The following is an 18,253-nucleotide window of genomic DNA, read 5'->3' on the forward strand; positions in this document are numbered from 1 at the left end:
CGACCAGACTCTTCCAGATCTGCCAATCAGCCAGGATCTACCAGAACTGCCTGCCGGCCAGGATCTGCCGGATTCAACTGCCTGGTTGGGCTTCCTTTCAGTGCTGGGCTTCCTCTCAGTGCTGGGCTTCCTCTGTTCCAAGCTGCCCCTCTGTTCCGAGCTGCCCCTCAGTCCCGAGCTGCCCCTCTGTCCCGAGCTGCCCCTCTGTCCCGAGCTGCCCCTCTGTCCCGAGCTGCCCCTCTGTCTCGAGCTGCCCTTCTGTCCCGAGCTGCCCCTCTGTCTCGAGCTGCCCCTCAGTCCAGTGGGGATATTGTAGACCAACATTATGTACTGGACACTACACACACTGTTAATGTAGACCAACATTATGGACTGGACACTACACACACTGTTAATGTAGACCAACATTATGGACTGGACACTACACACACTGTTAATATAGACCAACATTATGTACTGGACACTACACACACTGTTAATGTAGACCAATATTATGTACTGGACACTACACACACTGTTAATGTAGACCAACATTATGGACTGGACACTACACACACTGTTAATATAGACCAACATTATGTACTGGACACTACACACACTGTTAATGTAGACCAACATTATGGACTGGACACCACACACACTGTTAATATAGACCAACATTATGGACTGGACACTACACACACTGTTAATGTAGACTAACATTATGGACTGGACACTACACACACTGTTAATATAGACCAACATTATGGACTGGACACTACACACACTGTTAATGTAGACCAACATTATGTACTGGACACTACACACACTGTTAATGTGGACCAACATTATGTACTGGACACTACACACACTGTTAATGTAGACCAACATTATGTACTGGACACTACACACACTGTTAATGTAGACCAACATTATGGACTGGACACTACACACACTGTTAATGTAGACCAACATTATGTACTGGACACTACACACACTGTTAATGTAGAACAACATTATGGACTGGACACTACACACTCTGTTAATATAGACCAACATTATGTACTGGACACTACACACACTGTTAATGTAGACCAACATTATGGACTGGACACTACACACACTGTTAATGTAGACCAACATTATGTACTGGACACTACACACACTGTTAATGTAGACCAACATTATGGACTGGACACTACACACATTGTTAATGTAGACCAACATTATGGACTGGACACTACACACACTGTTAATGTAGACCAACATTATGGACTGGACACTACACACACTGTTAATGTAGACCAACATTATGTACTGGACACTACACACACTGTTAATGTAGACCAATATTATGTACTGGACACTACACACACTGTTAATGTAGACCAACATTATGTACTGGACACTACACACACTGTTAATGTAGACCAACATTATGGACTGGACACTACACACACTGTTAATATAGACCAACATTATGTACTGGACACTACACACACTGTTAATGTAGACCAACATTATGGACTGGACACTACACACACTGTTAATGTAGACCAATATTATGTACTGGACACTACACATACTGTTAATATAGACCAACATTATGTACTGGACACTACACACACTGTTAATGTAGACCAATATTATGTACTGGACACTACACACACTGTTAATGTAGACCAACATTATGTACTGGACACTACACACACTGTTAATGTAGACCAATATTATGTACTGGACACTACACATACTGTTAATATAGACCAACATTATGTACTGGACACTACACACACTGTTATTGTAGACCAATATTATGTACTGAACACCACACACTGTTAATGTAGACCAATATTATGTACTGAACACCACACACTGTTAATGTAGACCAATATTATGTGCTGCGAAAGAAAATAAACAAAAACACAGGAACACACACAGTAATATTCAGTGGATCAATAGGAAGATAACAGAGGCACTGCTGAACGTGAGAGAAAATGGATCAAGTATGTTGATGTTATTAAATTTGAGCAAAATAACTTACAGTTATTATTTTTCTCCTTTTCTATTGCCCTCCAAAGTCACAGAAGATATCATACTATCCTCTTTATTACAGTAAAGCATCAATCCATCCATCACCATCCTTTGTAGTTACTGAAAACATACACTAATCTTTAATTGTGTTTCCAGTACACAGTCAACAACAAAAACAAAGTTACAATCTGCCTTCTAAAATCAAATGTATTTATACAACCCAATCCAGAAACAATCCCTCAGGGTTTTATTTAACTAGGCAAGTCAGTTAAGAACAAATTCTTACTTACAATTACAACCTAACCCAGCCAAACCCAGACGATGCTGGGCCAATTGTGCCCCACCCTATGGGACTCCCAATCACAGCCAGAAGTGACACAGCCTGAACCAGGGACTGTAGCAACACCTCTTACACTGAGATGCAGTGCCTTAGTCCGCTGTGCCACTTGGGAGCCCATTATAGTTATTATAGGTGTAAAGCTACTCTAGATTAATTGGGAGGCTTAGATTAGCCATCACCAAACATAACATATTTATTCCACTTATCTGGTCCTTTCAGATCTGGTAACCCCAAAGCTGTATAGGACTGTGGGTAATTTTTGGATTGGGTACATGAAATTAATCCTGTCCTCCAGAGCGCGGTTTCTCAAACTCGGTCCTGGGGCCCCACCTGGGTGCACATTTTGGTTTTTCCCCTAGCACTACACAGCTGATTAAAATCATCAAAGCTTCATGAGTTGGTTCTTTAAATCAGTGGTGTTGTACTATGGCAAAACCAAAATGTGCACCCAGGACCGAGTTTGGGGAACCCTGCTCCAGGGTAAAAGGTATTGTGTGACATTGTCGCCCTCTGTTGGGCCATTGGATTACACACACCCTGTTAAATAAACTCTCCTCTCAATAATTGCCTGCAGTTTGGGCCAAGTCCATCCATTCCAAATCCAGTTACTGACAGCTACATTTCATCTCCTCTCTTCTTGCCAATCCATGGCTTCTTTAACCAACATCAACATATACTACCATAGACTGTTCTCTCTGCTTGCTGTGCGGGAGCAGTACCAAGTCTGGAATCAACAGGACCGTGAAAAGCTTTTACCACCTAGCAATAAGACTGCATAACAAGACCGCTAATTAGCTCATTGAATGGCTACCCGGACTACCTGCGTTGACTCTATGCATGGCTCTATGCACACACACTGGACTCTAACCACGCACTCACACATACTTACACTGACACCCCAACACACACTGCAACCATAGCACAGCACAGTTAAAGTGGCAAATGGACAGTTTCTCTCAGTTCTGGGGAGCTGGTCCACAGTCATGAACATTGACAGTTTGAATCTAACCTGGGATTTTGTAGTCGCTAGCGACGCAAACCAGGGTGCACCGATAGGGACAAACTTCATAGTAAAATACGGGGTTGTACTTGATTTGAGAAAGAAAAACATGTTGTGTTTTGGGGAAGCAGATTCCATTGATTTTCAGGGGAGGGGCAGGGGGAGTGTGTAAAGTGGTGGTGATTAATGACACGATTATTCCCTCCAGAAGTGAAATGTTTATAACTGGTTAAGTTGAGGGGACAGTAAACAATGACAAAACTGAGGGTGTTGAAATATTTGACAAGAGCAACCTGTTGCTGGCATGTAGCGTTGGCATCTCAGTGAAGGAGAAACAGCCAGTTTGCGTAATGAATGTAACTCCGGAATCACAGTTACTGAGGGAGGGCACTGAACAGTGGGGTTTCTCTATCTGGGAGAAGGGTAATGAAGACACTATCATTGCTAGCCTACAGGATTCTAGCCAGCTGCTGTACTCTCCCATCACAGCAAAGTGGGACGAAGAACAGTTATTGCTAGAGATGGACATACAGTTAAAGTCAGAAGTTTACATACACTTACATAATGACACAAGTCATTAAAACTCGTTTTTCAACCACTCCACAAATGTCAAATGTCAAATGATAGTTTTGGCAAGTCGGTTAGGACATCTACTTGTGCATGACACAAGTCATTTTTCCAACAATTGTTTACAGACAGATTATTTCACTTATAATTCACTGTATCACAATTCCAGTGGGTCAGAAGATTACATACACTAAGTTGACAGTGCCTTTAAACAGCTTGGAAAATTCCAGAAAATGATGTCATGGCTTTAGAAGCTTCTGGTAGGCTAATTGACATCATTTGAGTCAATTGGCAGTGTACCTGTGGATGTATTTCAAGGCCTACCTTCAAACTCAGTGCCTCTTTGCTTGACATCATGGGAAAAATCTAAAGAAATCAGCCAAGACCTCAGAAAAGAATTGTAGACCACCACAAGTCTGGTTCATCCTTGGGAGCAATTTCCAAACACCTGCAGGTACCACATTCATCTGAACAAACAATAGTACACAAGTATAAACACCATGGGACCACACATGTAACGGCTGTCTTCCTCCTCCTCCGATGAGGAGGAGTAGTAAGGATCGGAGGACCAATGCGCAGTGTGGTACGTGTTCATGCTCTTTATTAAAACAAGCGAACACTGAAACAAAACAATAAATGACACGTGAAATAACTAACCGAAACAGTTCCGTGTGGAACAAACACAGACACAGAAAATAAACACCCACGAAACAGAAGTTGGAAAAGGCTACCAAAGTATGATTCTCAATCAGAGACAACTAACGACACCTGCCTCTGATTGAGAACCATACCAGGCCAAAACTAGTCCTATATCGACATAAACGAAAGGCTGCTCAGCAAGGAAGTAGCCACTGCTCCAAAACTGCCATAAAAAAGCCAGGCTACGGTTTGAAAATGCACATGGGGACAAAGACCGTACTTTTTGGAGAAATGTCCTCTGGTCTGAGGAAACAAAAATAGAACTGTTTGGCCATAATGACCATCGTTATGTTTGGAGGAAAAAGAGGGAGACTTGAAAGCCGAAGAACACCATCCCAACTGCAAAGCACGGGGGTGGCAGCATCGTTTGGTGGGGGTGCTTTGCTGCAGGAGGGACTGGTGCACTTCACAAAATAGACGGCATCATGAGGATGGAAAATGATGTGGATACGTTGAAGCAATATCTCAAGACATCAGTCAGAAAGTTAAAGCTTGGTCACAAATGGACAGTGACCCCAAGCATACTTCCAAAGTTGGGGCAAAATGGCTTAAGGACAACAGTCAAGGCATTGGAGTGGCCATCACAAAGCCCGGACCTCAATCCTATAGACACTTTGTGGGCAGAACTGGAAAAGCGTGTGCGAGCAAGGAGGCCTACAAACCTGACTCAGTTACACCAGCTCTGTCAGGAGGAATAGGCCAAAATTTACCCAATTTATTGTGGGAAGCTTGTGGAAGGCTACCCGAAATGTTTGACCCAAGTTAAACCCAAGTTAAACAATTTAAAGGCAATGCTTCCAAATATTAATTGAGTGTATGTAAACTTCTGACCAACTGGGAATGTGATGAAAGAAATAGAAGGTGAAATAAATCATTCTCTCTACAATGAATCGGACATTTCACATTCTTAAAGTAAAGTGGTGATCCTGACTGACCTAAGACAGGGAATTTCTACTAGGATTAAATGTCAGGAATTGTGAAAAACTGAGTTTAAATGTAGTTGGCTAAGGTGTATGTAAACTTCCGACTTCAACTGTAGATTGCAGCTGTGAGCTGTAAAGGAAATGATGGGGAGGTATGTGGGAGTGTAGGTTGCACAAAACTAGTCCATCATAGGATTGACACAGGGGACACCAGGCCTATCAAACAGGCGTTGAGGAGGGTGCCTGTTCATTGGCAAGCAGAGTTTGACAAGCATTTGCAGGAGATGTTAGAAAGGGGAGTAGTTAACCCATCCAGCAGTCCATGACCAGCACCAGTGGTGTTAGTAAGAAAGAAGGACCGCTCAATAAGGTACTGTGCGGATTACAGAAGGTTAAGCGAGAACACTGTTAATGATGCTTATCCACTTCCTACAATCGACGAGACCTTGGAATTGCTTGCCTGTGCTCAGTGGGAACTGACAAATCGAGATGCACCCAGAGTATCGTTGCAATACTGCGACAAAGAGAGGGCATTTCAGGGCTTGTCAAGAAGGGTGGTTGGTGTGATGACATCTTTGCGCAATCAGTTTCAGGGTTGATGGGAAAAGAAGGCAAAATCAAATCAAATCAAATTTTATTTGTCACATACACATGGTTAGCAGATGTTAATGTGAGTGTAGTGAAATGCTTGTGCTTCTAGTTCCGACAATGCAGTAATAACCAACAAGTAACCTAACTACCAATTCCAAAACTACTGTCTTATACACACAAGTGTAAGGGGATAAAGAATATGTACATAAAGATATATGAATGAGTGATGGTACAGAGCAGCATAGGCAAGATACAGTAGATGGTCTCGAGTACAGGTCTCCTTGTAGGTCTCTTCCACCTTTAGCACAGACAGACCCGGCAACAGTCCAAACATTCCTTTGTATAACATAGAAACAGGTGGCACAACTGGCACACTGAGCTGAGCGAAGTATGCCGTTTGGAAGAGCAATGCAACTGCATGATTGTAAGGAGCAGTGCCTGTTACACATGTGTAATCTCCAATGGGGGGAGGACGACAGGGTCAGAATGTCAAAGAACAATCTAAACAGATCCCAGAGACAGAAAATTGTGATTAGAGGTATTGTTAAAAACATTGATGACAGTGTAAAATATGGCCTACTAAACCAACTGCCAAATACAGTATATTTAGGCCTACTAAACCAACTGCCAAATACAGTACATTTAGGCCTACTAAACCAACTGCCAAATACAGTATATTTAGGCCTACTAAACCAACTGCCAAATACAATATATTTAGGCCTACTAAACCAACTGCCAAATACAGTATATTTAGGCCTACTAAACCAACTGCCAAATACAGTATATTTAGGCCTACTAAACCAACTGCCAAATACAATATATTTAGGCCTACTAAACCAACTGCCAAATACAGTATATTTAGGCCTACTAAACCAACTGCCAAATACAGTATATTTAAGCCTAATGTATGTGTTGGTATTTAAGCCTACTGTATGTGTCGGTGTTAAAACATTAAGGGCACAGCATACAAAACATTTTAGACAGTGTATATCCTGTACAGCCAGCAGTTTTTGTAACCCGATGTCTAATCCTAGCACTTACCCTCCCTGGCTAATTAGACCCCTAACCTTTGGATCTGCCGGCTGATTGTGCACATCCAACATTTAAACTTGACACTTAAACACCTGAACATAGACTTGAACAATCCTATGCTAGCTTTCTCCCTACTCTCAGACTGTGTCGCTTCTTGTTCTTATTTAGTAACCTTGTCCTCGAGAGATTTACACGGTTGTCTAAACGTCACGCCAGTGTAAGCCTACGCGAAACACAGCCCTTATTTTAAGTGTTTCTAAAAATCCGCTATTGGAAAAATGAATGGTAGAAAAAACGAAAGACACTAACCCGTGAAAAATGGTGGTAAAGAATGTAGTGTCATTTTGGAGTCACTTTTGCTGCAAATAAGAATAGAATATGTTTCTAATCACTTCTAGATTAATGTGGATGCTACCATGATTACGAAAAAACCGAATGAATCATGAATAATGATGAGTGAGAAGTTACATAAATATCCCCCCCCCCACCCCCCCAAAAAATATAATGTAATTGTAACGGTGAGAGGTTTATGTGTATTGGGGGTATGATAGGTATTGGGGGTATGATAGGCATCTGTAACAAGTCAACCACTGTGACATATCAGAGGTGCTGGTACTCAGCTCCTGCCCGAGTCAACCACTGTGACATATCAGAGGTGCTGGTACTCAGCTCCTGCCCAAGTCAACCACTGTGACATATCAGAGGTGCTGGTACTCAGCTCCTGCCCGAGTCAACCACTGTAACATATCAGAGGTGCTGGTACTCAGCTCCTGCCCGAGTCAACCACTGTGACATATCAGAGGTGCTGGTACTCAGCTCCTGCCCAAGTCAACCACTGTGACATATCAGAGGTGCTGGTACTCAGCTCCTGCCCGCTCCTGCCCAAGTCAACCACTGTGACATATCAGAGGTGCTGGTACTCAGCTCCTGCCCAAGTCAACCACTGTCATACCACTGTGACATATCAGAGGTGCTGGTACTCAGCTCCTGCCCAAGTCAACCACTGTGACATATCAGAGGTGCTGGTACTCAGCTCCTGCCCAAGTCAACCACTGTGACATATCAGAGGTGCTGGTACTCAGCTCCTGCCCAAGTCAACCACTGTGACATATCAGAGGTGCTGGTACTCAGCTCCTGCCCAAGTCAACCACTGTGACATATCAAACACAGATATGGGAATGGCATTGGTTAACTACTGGGCAGCTATTCTGGTCATTGTGTCTGGATTTTTATGAATAATGACTAAATTATGTGTACATTTAACTTAGAACTATAAAACTAAACAGAATACTACTCTGTTACTGTATGAATGTATGAATCTTATTATAATCATAATACTGAATATAATGTGTGTAGTTTTAGTCAAGAATTAGAACAATGACTTTCTGTTCCTTGTTAGAAACGAATGGAGCTATCGTCAGACCGGCTGGAATACTGTCTGTCCCCACCCAGGGAGGGGAGAGACCCTGGGCTTGTAGTAGATTGTTTAACAGGCTGCAGACAATGTGAGAAGGCTTGTGAACTATATTGCCATTGTGTCTGAGAGGAGGAGGGATATTTAGGATGAAATGTGAGGTATATAAACCAATGTAAATGGTATTATGACCAGAGCTCTTGAGAATAAACACTATTGGCTAATTTTGGTGGCTGGTCTCTGTCCATTTTATTTCTTTTTACTTTTTATTTAACCTTTATTTAACCAGGTAGGCAAGTTGAGAACACGTTCTCATTTACAACTGCTACCTGGTCAAGATAAAGCAAAGCAGTTTGACACATAGAACAACACAGAGTTACACTTGGAGTAAAACAAACATACAGTCAATAATAATACAGTAGAAACAAGTCTATATACGATGTGAGCAAATGAGGTGATATAAGGGAGGTAAAGGCAAAAAAAGGACATGGTGCAAAGTAAATACAATATAGCAAGTAAAACACTGGAATGGTAGATTTGCAGTGGAAGAATGTGCAAAGTAGAAATAAAAATAATGGGGTGCAAAGGAGCAAAATAAATAAAATAAAATAAATACAGTAGGGAAAGAGGTAGTTGTTTGGGCTAAATTATAGATGGGCTATGTGCAGGTGCAGTAATATGTGAGCTGCTCTGACAGCTGGTGCTTAAAGCTAGTGAGGGAGATAAGTGTTTCCAGTTTCAGAGATTTTTGTAGTTCGTTCCAGTCATTGGCAGCAGAGAAGTGGAAGGAGAGGCGGCCAAAGAAAGAATTGATTTTGGGGGTGACCAGAGAGATATACCTGCTGGAGTGCGTGCTACAGGTGGGTGATGCTATGGTGACCAGCGAGCTGAGATAAGGGGGGACTTTACCTAGCAGGGTCTTGTAGATGACCTGGAGCCAGTGGGTTTGGCAACGAGTATGAAGCGAGGGCCAGCCAACGAGAGTGTACAGGTCGCAATGGTGGGTAGTATATGGGGCTTAGGTGACAAAACGGATGGCACTGCAATAGACTGCATCCAATTTGCTGAGTAGAGTGCTGGAGACTATTTTGTAAATGACATCGGCGAAGTCGAGTATTGGTAGGATGGTCAGTTTTACAAGGGTATGTTTGGCAGCATGAGTGAAGAATGCTTTGTTGCGAAATAGGAAGCCAATTCTAGATTGAACTTTGGATTGGAGATGTTTGATGTGGGTCTGGAAGGAGAGTTTACAGTCTAACCAGACACCAAGGTATTTCTAGTTGTCCACGTATTCTAAGTCAGAGCCGTCCAGAGTAGTGATGTAGGACAGGCGGGCAGGTCCAGGCAGCGACCGGTTGAAGAGCATGCATTTAGTTTTACTTGTATTTAAGAGCAGTTGGAGGCCACGGAAGGAGAGTTGTATTGCATTGAAGCTCGCCTGGAGGGTTGTTAACACAGTGTCCAAAGAAGGCCAGAAGTATACGGAATGGTGTTGTCTGCGTAGAGGTGGATCAGAGACTCACCAGCAGCAAGAGCGACATCATTGATGTATACAGAGAAGAGAGTCAGTCCAAGAATTGAACCCTGTGGCACCCCCATAGAGACTGCCAGAGGTCCGGACAACAGACCCTCCGATTTGACACACTGAACTCTATCAGAGAAGTAGTTGGTGAACCAGGCGAGGCAATCATTTGAGAAACCAAGGCTGTCGAGTCTGCCGATGAGGATGTGGTGATTGACAGAGTCGACAGCCTTGGCCAGATTAATAAATACGGCTGCACAGTAATGTTTCTTATCGATGGCGGTTAAGATATCATTTAGGACCTTGAGCGTGGCTGAGGTGCACCCATGACCAGCTCTGAAACCAGATTGCATAGCAGAGAGGGTATGGTGAGATTCGAAATGGTTGGTAATCTGTTTGTTGACTTGGCTTTCGAAGACCTTAGAAAGGCAGGGTTGGATAGATATAGGTCTGGAGCAGTTTGGGTCAAGAGTGTCCCCCCTTTGAAGAGGGGGATGACCGCAGCTGCTTTCCAATCTTTGGGAATCTCAGACGACACGAAAGAGAGGTTGAATAGGCTAGAAATGAGGGTGGAAACAATTTCGGCAGATCATTTTAGAAAGAAAGGGTCCAGATTGTCTAGCCCGGCTGATTTGTAGAGGTCCAGATTTTGAGCTCTTTCAGAACATCAGCTGACTGGATTTGGGAGAAGGAGAAATCATGCAAATAAGAACCTTACAAATCCTTAGAAACGGACAGAGTGTTTTAATTGAATTGGTTAGTGAACACATAACAACTAAATTCATCTGACACACGCTGACCACTTCCAGTGTAGGTTCCCCTTGACCCCCCCAGCCCCTCAACCCCCTAAACCCTCTCAACCCCCTCAACCCCCTCAACCCCACTGACCTAGAGAGAGTGGACAGTGATGTACTAGTGTGGAGCTTTACTAGCTTAACTCATATGGGATCCAACTCGGATTATAGGATTAACCACAATATACCCATTATGAATCATATACTACACCCTTCTGGACACCCACTAGGGACACAGATCTCAATCTACACACTCTCTATATACTACAGTGCTCTATACCGCATACCATTCTCATTGATATCCTCCATATAAGACTAGATTCGTATGGTGGTAAGGCAAGGACCCCAGACACCTCAAGTCGTTACCACGGTGATCTAGAGTCACTGAAGTGCCAGGGCAAAAGGAATAGGCTCAGTTAGCTGGAGGTTGTTTTGGACCCCCGAGGCGTCATGCTCATCGGGGGCACAGAGGCACATGCCTCCTCAGATTTGCCCTTTTTTGTTGTTGTTTTTTGTTGTTGTTGCTTCTCTGTAATACTACTAGCCACCTAGCAATTTTATGAAGTTGGCTTTAGCTAGCTCTCAGATACTGTGGGTTACCAATCTCCCAACCTCACATCTCACTACCCAGAAGCCATTTCAGGCTATCAATCAAGTTAGAGTAGCTAGCTTATGTAACTATCTTAGGCGGCATGGCTGCTGGCAAGGTTGGTTGACTTTAGAAAAGCAATAAATAACTAAATGTACTGGATAACATGACTTTCAACATTTTACCCAGATTTCAGCAGAGTTGCAGCGAAACATATTTAGTAAAAAAATTAATAAATAAATAAAACTCTAGTCAGGAGTATACAGACAGCTCAAGCGATATGCTTAGATATGCAGAAAAATACACATTTTTGTTTTGTTTACATAGAATTAGACTTTTCCTGCAGTGGGCTAAATCAGGGTCACACAGAGTGATTCTTGATAGTCTAAAACAAATCTAAAAAAACTAAAGTCTACACCTCACACACATCAGCTTTAAAAAAAAAGGCAGCTGTACCATGTCAGATATAGTTGAAATGTATTCCATTTTCAGTTTGCATCCCAATATTACACTTTACATACATCACAGAAGATTGAAATATAACAAAACCGTTATAAAACACAGGTTTTTCTGTCTAGGCCCCTAAAAGCTTGCACGGGTAGACAGATAGATAGATTACTGTGAATGTCTGTCTGTCTGTCTGTCTGTCTGTCTGTCTGTACAATGTCCAAATCATATCATACAGTAAGTAGAAGCCTATTGTTTTATTGGAGGCAATGAGCGGTGTCTTTCTAGGACAAGGAGCAATGATTGTGCCTCTCACCTGTCATATCACCACAGAATCATGCAGAGTAGGCAACAACCCGTAGGCGGAGTCGGCTAAATTGGGCCTGTCTCCGCCGCTTTTAATACAGATGCGATCCTCTGTCCTCGTGGCGTTTAGCACCACCGAGCAAGGCGAGCGAACGGCAGGCAGCGTTGGTAGAGAGCGAGAGATAGACAGTGACAGTGTGAGAAAGAGAGAGCGAGAGCGGCATAACAACACCATGACAGCACAGAACACATACGACGCTATAGTTATTGGAGGAGGAATATCAGGTACGTGCAATTTAAAGGAACGCTTCCAAAGATTTTGCTGCATTTAGCAAATAGACTAGTGGAAATATTACAATAGTACGCGAGGCAGGGAATTGAAAGGAACTCAGGGTGATATTGCACGAATCTCAGCCACTTTGCTTTATGTAAGTAGCCAACTGTTGCATAGACATATTTTCAACATTGTAGCCGACACGTCTGAAACGAAACGTGCGCTGTTATTGTAATGCAATATAGGCTGCAATAACCACGCTCTGCTTTTTGATTCATAGTTGAATAGGCGTTATGCATATTATGGACTTACTGTGCAGTTTCAGTTCATTTGCTTTGCACATAGACAATCTCCTCCGTGATGCTGAATCCCCCTGATAAAATGTCGCCTTATAGGAAGGAGTGTTCAAATGCAACATATTGGACCACAATATTATAATATAATATTGCTCTATTATAAACCATATTGCTTACAAAGCAACAACTGGCTTATCTTTGTACGTGCTATTTTTGTTGTTGTTGTTGTTTTATGCACATGAACATGAAGTTGGCTAGGGATCATCAACTAGATTCAGTCACGGTCTGATTTGTTCTTGCGAGGATGGTCAGGAAGCTGGAACATAATCCTCTAATCATTTGTTGACGGCAAATTGAATGCAAGAAGCCCAAACATATATAATATGTGAATAGCGGTTAAGAGCGTTGGGCCAGTAACTGAAAGGTTGCTGGTTAGAATAGCTGATTTGGTTAAAACAATCCGTCGATATGCGCTAGAGTTAGACTTTTAACCCACATTTCTCCTGCAAATCGCTCTGGATAAGAGCGTCAAATAAAATGTAAATGTAAAATAGAATCAATTCAAAAACGTGTTTACATTTGTAGACGATCCCATATACAGTATCCTTATATTATGCGTGGGAATACTTTGGAACAGATGTCACATATTGAAATCACTTGGAGTTGATTTGCTGTTGTTTTTACAGTCTTAAATCGAAAAAAAATGTGCTTATATAATCGCCCACGTGCTGCCAGTTGGTGAACCCTGCAGTAGGCTATAGGCGGACATTCATCTTGCCGAATTAAGGTTGCTGTAATTCTACATATAACAGACACAAACTTCAAAAATCATACCTTACCTTATTCTAATGATCTCACCTCAAACAAACGGCTATCTCGTAGGCTATTTGAGGCAGGAGGGGAATAGCCTTGTTATGCAACAGGTGGAACTCATATTTCTCATGTCAGCATTTAACACAACTAGTAGTCACAGTTTGTCTGATATGTCATTCCCTGCTATGTCATTTGAGTTGCTGATTAAGTTTAATCTCATCTGAAACATAAAGCTGTGTCCTGATTTGAAAGTCTGACTGTGTGATGCCCCTATCCCCACATTTTACACACAGCTGAGTTGTGTGGCATTTTTTTGTCTGTGTGCAAATTACTGTATGGGGGTAGACTCATACAGGGCTGGACACTTTCATGAGAAATGAAGGATCCCTGAGAAAATGTCTAAACATCTGGTAAAAATAGTGAGAATAGGCTACTGTACAGATCTGTCCCATGACATATAGTTCCTTCTCTGTGGCTGTGTTTACAGGCAGCCCAATTCTTTTTTTCACACTAATTTGTCTTTTGACCAATCAGATCGGCTCTGAAAAAGATATGATGTGAAAGATCTTATGTGATTGGTCAAAATACCAATTCATGAAGAAAAAAAATATTAGAATTGGACTGCCTGTGTAAACTCAGCCTATTGCAGCATGAGGTTGTGTCTCCTCCCTCATGAAATATGTTGGATTAGAGCGTGTCAAATGTTATTGCCAATGACCGCTCAAGCCATGAACTTTCTAATGACTATCCAGCTCATGTTGTTGTGATGTTGTTTTGTCTAAATTGCAAGTCTTTTTGTTGCTTCAAACACTTTCAGATTCTTTATGTAATGATTAGAGCTATGAAAGTTGAATACATTATTATTATTATTATTATTATGAAAACAGGGTGGAAAAGAATGCTTATGTTAACAGAAATACTGAACGTCTACATACTATGGCTGAATCAATGTCTCTAGTCATGTCTGAACTCCAGACAGCATGTGTTTTTGAGACAGGGAATCATTTAGTTACAAATCATTCATTATAATCTGTTGGGGATCAGCTTTGGCACTGATCATACAGCCTCCGGTGTTTCCTAATGTCACTCAGTGGGTGTTTTAGATGTAGAAATATAATTTATAGAACGGACATTCCCATTCAAGTTATTTTGTGACGGTTGAACACATTCTATTTCTATAGTTGTAGAAGAGTGGTGAGGTAATAAATAGTAAGCTAACTCTTCTTTCCTGGAGACATCAATAATTATATAATATATGCGATTTAGCAGACATTTTTATCCGAAGCAACTTACAGTCATGTGTGCATCATTTTTTACGTACAGTGCAGTGAAAAGGTTTTTGTCCCCTTTCTGATTTTCTCTATTTTTCCATATTTTGGATACGGAATGTTATCAAATCGTCAACCAATACCAAATATTAGAAAAAGGGACCCTAATTTACAACCAAAAAATATATACAGTGGGGAGAACAAGTATTTGATACACTGCCGATTTTGCAGGTTTTCCTACTTACAAAGCATGTAGAGGTCTGTAATTGTTATCATAGGTACACTTCAACTGTGAGAGACGGAATCTAAAACAAAATCCAGAAAATCACATTGTATGATTTTTAAGTAATTCATTTGCATTTTAATGCATGCAATAAGTATTTGATCACCTACCAACCAGTAACAATTCCGGCTCTCACAGACCTAGTTAGTTTTTCTTTAAGAAGCCCACCTGTTCTCCACTCATTACCTGTATTAACTGCACCTGTTTGAACTCGTTACCTGTATAAAAGATACCTGTCCACACACTCAATCAAACAGACTCCAACCTCTCCACAATGGCCAAGACCAGAGAGCTGTGTAAGGACATCAGGGATAAAATTGTAGACCTGCACGCGGCTGGGATGGGCTACAGGACAATAGGCAAGCAGCTTGGTGAGAAGGCAACTGTTGGCACAATTATTAGAAAATGAAAGAAGTTCAAGATGACGGTCAATCACCCTTGGTCTGGGGCTCCATGCAAGATCTCATCTCGTGGGGCATCAATGATAATGAGGAAGGTGAGGGATCAGCCCAGAATAACACTGCAGGACCTGGTCAATGACCTGAAGAGAGCTGGGACCACAGTCTCAAAGAAAACCATTAGTAACACACTACGCCGTCATGGATTAAAATACTGCAGCGCACGCAAGGTCCCCCTGCTCAAGCCAGCGCATGTCCAGGCCCGTCTGAAGTTTGCCAATGACCATCTGGATGATCCTGAGGAGGAATGGGAGAAGGTCATGTGGTCTGATGAGACAAAAATAGAGCTTTTTGGTCTAAACTCCACTCGCCGTGTTTGGAGGAAGAAGGATGAGTACAACCCCAAGAACACCATCCCAACCGTGAAGCATGGAGGTGGAAACATCATTCTTTGGGGATGCTTTTCTGCAAAGGGGACAGGACGACTGCACCATATTGAGGGGAGGATGGATGGGGCCATGTATCGTGAGATGTTGGCCAACAACCTCCTTCCCTCAGTAAGAGCATTGAAGATGGGTCGTGGCTGGGTCTTCCAGCATGACAACGACCCGAAACACACAGCCAGGGCAACTAAGGAGTGGCTCCGTAAGAAGCATCTCGAGGTCCTGGACTTGCCTAGCCAGTCTCCAGACCTGAACCCAGTAGAAATTCTTTGGAGGGAGCTGAAAGTCCGTATTGCCCAGCGACAGCCCCGAAACCTTTTAGCTCACTCTTGCATGCAGAGCTGCTTTAACTCAGCAACATTTGTGGATTTTCAAGCATATGCAAAAGCAGATATAGTATTTTCCCCTTTTTTATAATTTTATCACAGCACTGTATGGGTATTGAAAGCAATATCCTTGTGTTGCAAGAGCCAAAGCTGAGCCATGCTCTACCAACTGAGCTGCAGAGGACCGCATGAGGTGTCAAACGTTGTGGTTGAGGAAGTGTCACACTGGGCTACTACAGCAGTTGACAAGAGGAACCTGTGTAGAACTCTGTACCCAAAGACTGTTTCTATGAGAAGAACTCAGAGTTGAGTTTGACCACTGATCCTTGGTACAAACCACATATCTGTATTGTACCGTATTCATTCCAAAAGGCAAAACCCTGCACATTGCTCTGTCTAGTTCTAAGAGTAAAACATCCTGGTGCTATTTGATTAAAGTGCTTAAACTGGCACGTTTGGGTGATGCAACCATCATCAGGGTCTGTATAACTCTTCCTCGGCCCACTCTGAATGATAATGCTGGGACTCGTCCAAAGTCCCATGTCCTGATTTCATAACTTCTGTCTTGAGCTCAGTCCAGTTGCATACAGTCCAGCTCCAGTACAGAATATTTGTAATTTAATTTTTTTTTTTACTCAGCAAGTCAGTTAAAACCTGTTAAGGCTCGGGACAATACTGCCCCCTTTGGATGATTTGCTTGCCCATAGTAAACTGAAAATAAATCTGTCCAAAATTGATAATATATGCATATAATAATAATAATTGGATAGAAAACACTCTAAAGCTTCTAAAACCGTTTGAATTATGTCTGTAAGTATAGCAGAACTCACAGGGCAGGCAATCTCCCAAACTAGTTTTGGCATCCAGAAAGTTGGGGAAACTTTGATGTCATCGCCCCCACCCTTCCCAACCAGCTATGGATCTGGGAACACTTTCTATGTCTTCCGCGAGATGTCCTCTATCAGTAGAGCGTTTAATTGCGCAAATCCCTCGAGCTTTGACCCTTTGGCAGGCAAAATAGTGAGTGTCGCGAGAAAATACATGCATGTTCGGGCGTGCTTTGGGCACAGAGCCTCCTTTGTTCCAGCTTGCCTGAGAAGAAGTATGATTGTCCGGTTGAATTGAGAATTGTTTTGTACGTTTATAACATCCTAAAGCTTGATTCTGCACTTAGTTTGACCAGTTTAGTCGACATATAATATGGAATTTTGAAGTTTTGATGCGCAACTTTTCGGGACCAGAAGTCATTTTGGATACATTTCAGCTGAAACTAGTAGCATATGCTAATACAAAGACACACGACTTGAAACAAAACGATGTATTGGGTAAGTATGACTCCTTCCACTACATTCTGATCGAAGACCATCAAAGATAAGGGAATATTTATGTTGTAATTTTGTGTTTCTGTTGACTCCAACATAGCGGAGAAATGTTGCTTATGTCTGAGCGCCGCCTCAGATTATTGAATAGTGAACGAATTCTGTAACGTTAAAAAGAAATGTGACAAAGCGATTGCATTAAGAAGCAGTGTATCTTTCTAACTATATGTAGAACATGTATATTTAGTCAAAGTTGATGATGTGTATTGCTGTTATCTGGCGTTATCTGGCGGAGCTATCTATAATTTCTCCGGACATTTTTGAGGATTTTCTGAACATGGCGTCATTGTAAACGGAAATTTATGGATATAAATTGCATATTATTGAAAAAAACATAAATGTACTGTGTAACATGTCCTATTACAGTCATCTGATGAAGATTTTCAAAAGGTTAGTGAATTAGTTTTCTTTTAATCCTGCGTTTGTGATTGCATCTTTTGTTCGACAAAATGACTACATATCGTCTGTGTCTTTGTGGTGGTTTGACATACATATGTGCTATGTTTTCGCCGTAAAACATTTTAGAAATCTGACTC

At 41.9% G+C, this 18,253-nt stretch overlaps 1 protein-coding gene across 1 annotated transcript in view; it reads left to right on the forward strand.

Moving 5' to 3' along the window:
• The first annotated feature begins 12,327 nt into the window (after nucleotides 1-12,327).
• Nucleotides 12,328-18,253, forward strand: part of LOC135518982 (amine oxidase [flavin-containing]) — a 68,887-nt gene continuing 62,961 nt past the window's right edge. Inside the window, exon 1 of the mRNA XM_064943981.1 lies at nucleotides 12,328-12,522. Within this exon, the coding sequence (XP_064800053.1) occupies nucleotides 12,339-12,522 (184 nt within the window). The 5' untranslated portion in view covers nucleotides 12,328-12,338. The remainder of the gene's footprint in view (nucleotides 12,523-18,253) is intronic.

This window comes from Oncorhynchus masou, chromosome 29, assembly GCF_036934945.1.
Source record: "Oncorhynchus masou masou isolate Uvic2021 chromosome 29, UVic_Omas_1.1, whole genome shotgun sequence".
Lineage (NCBI taxonomy): Eukaryota > Metazoa > Chordata > Actinopteri > Salmoniformes > Salmonidae > Oncorhynchus > Oncorhynchus masou.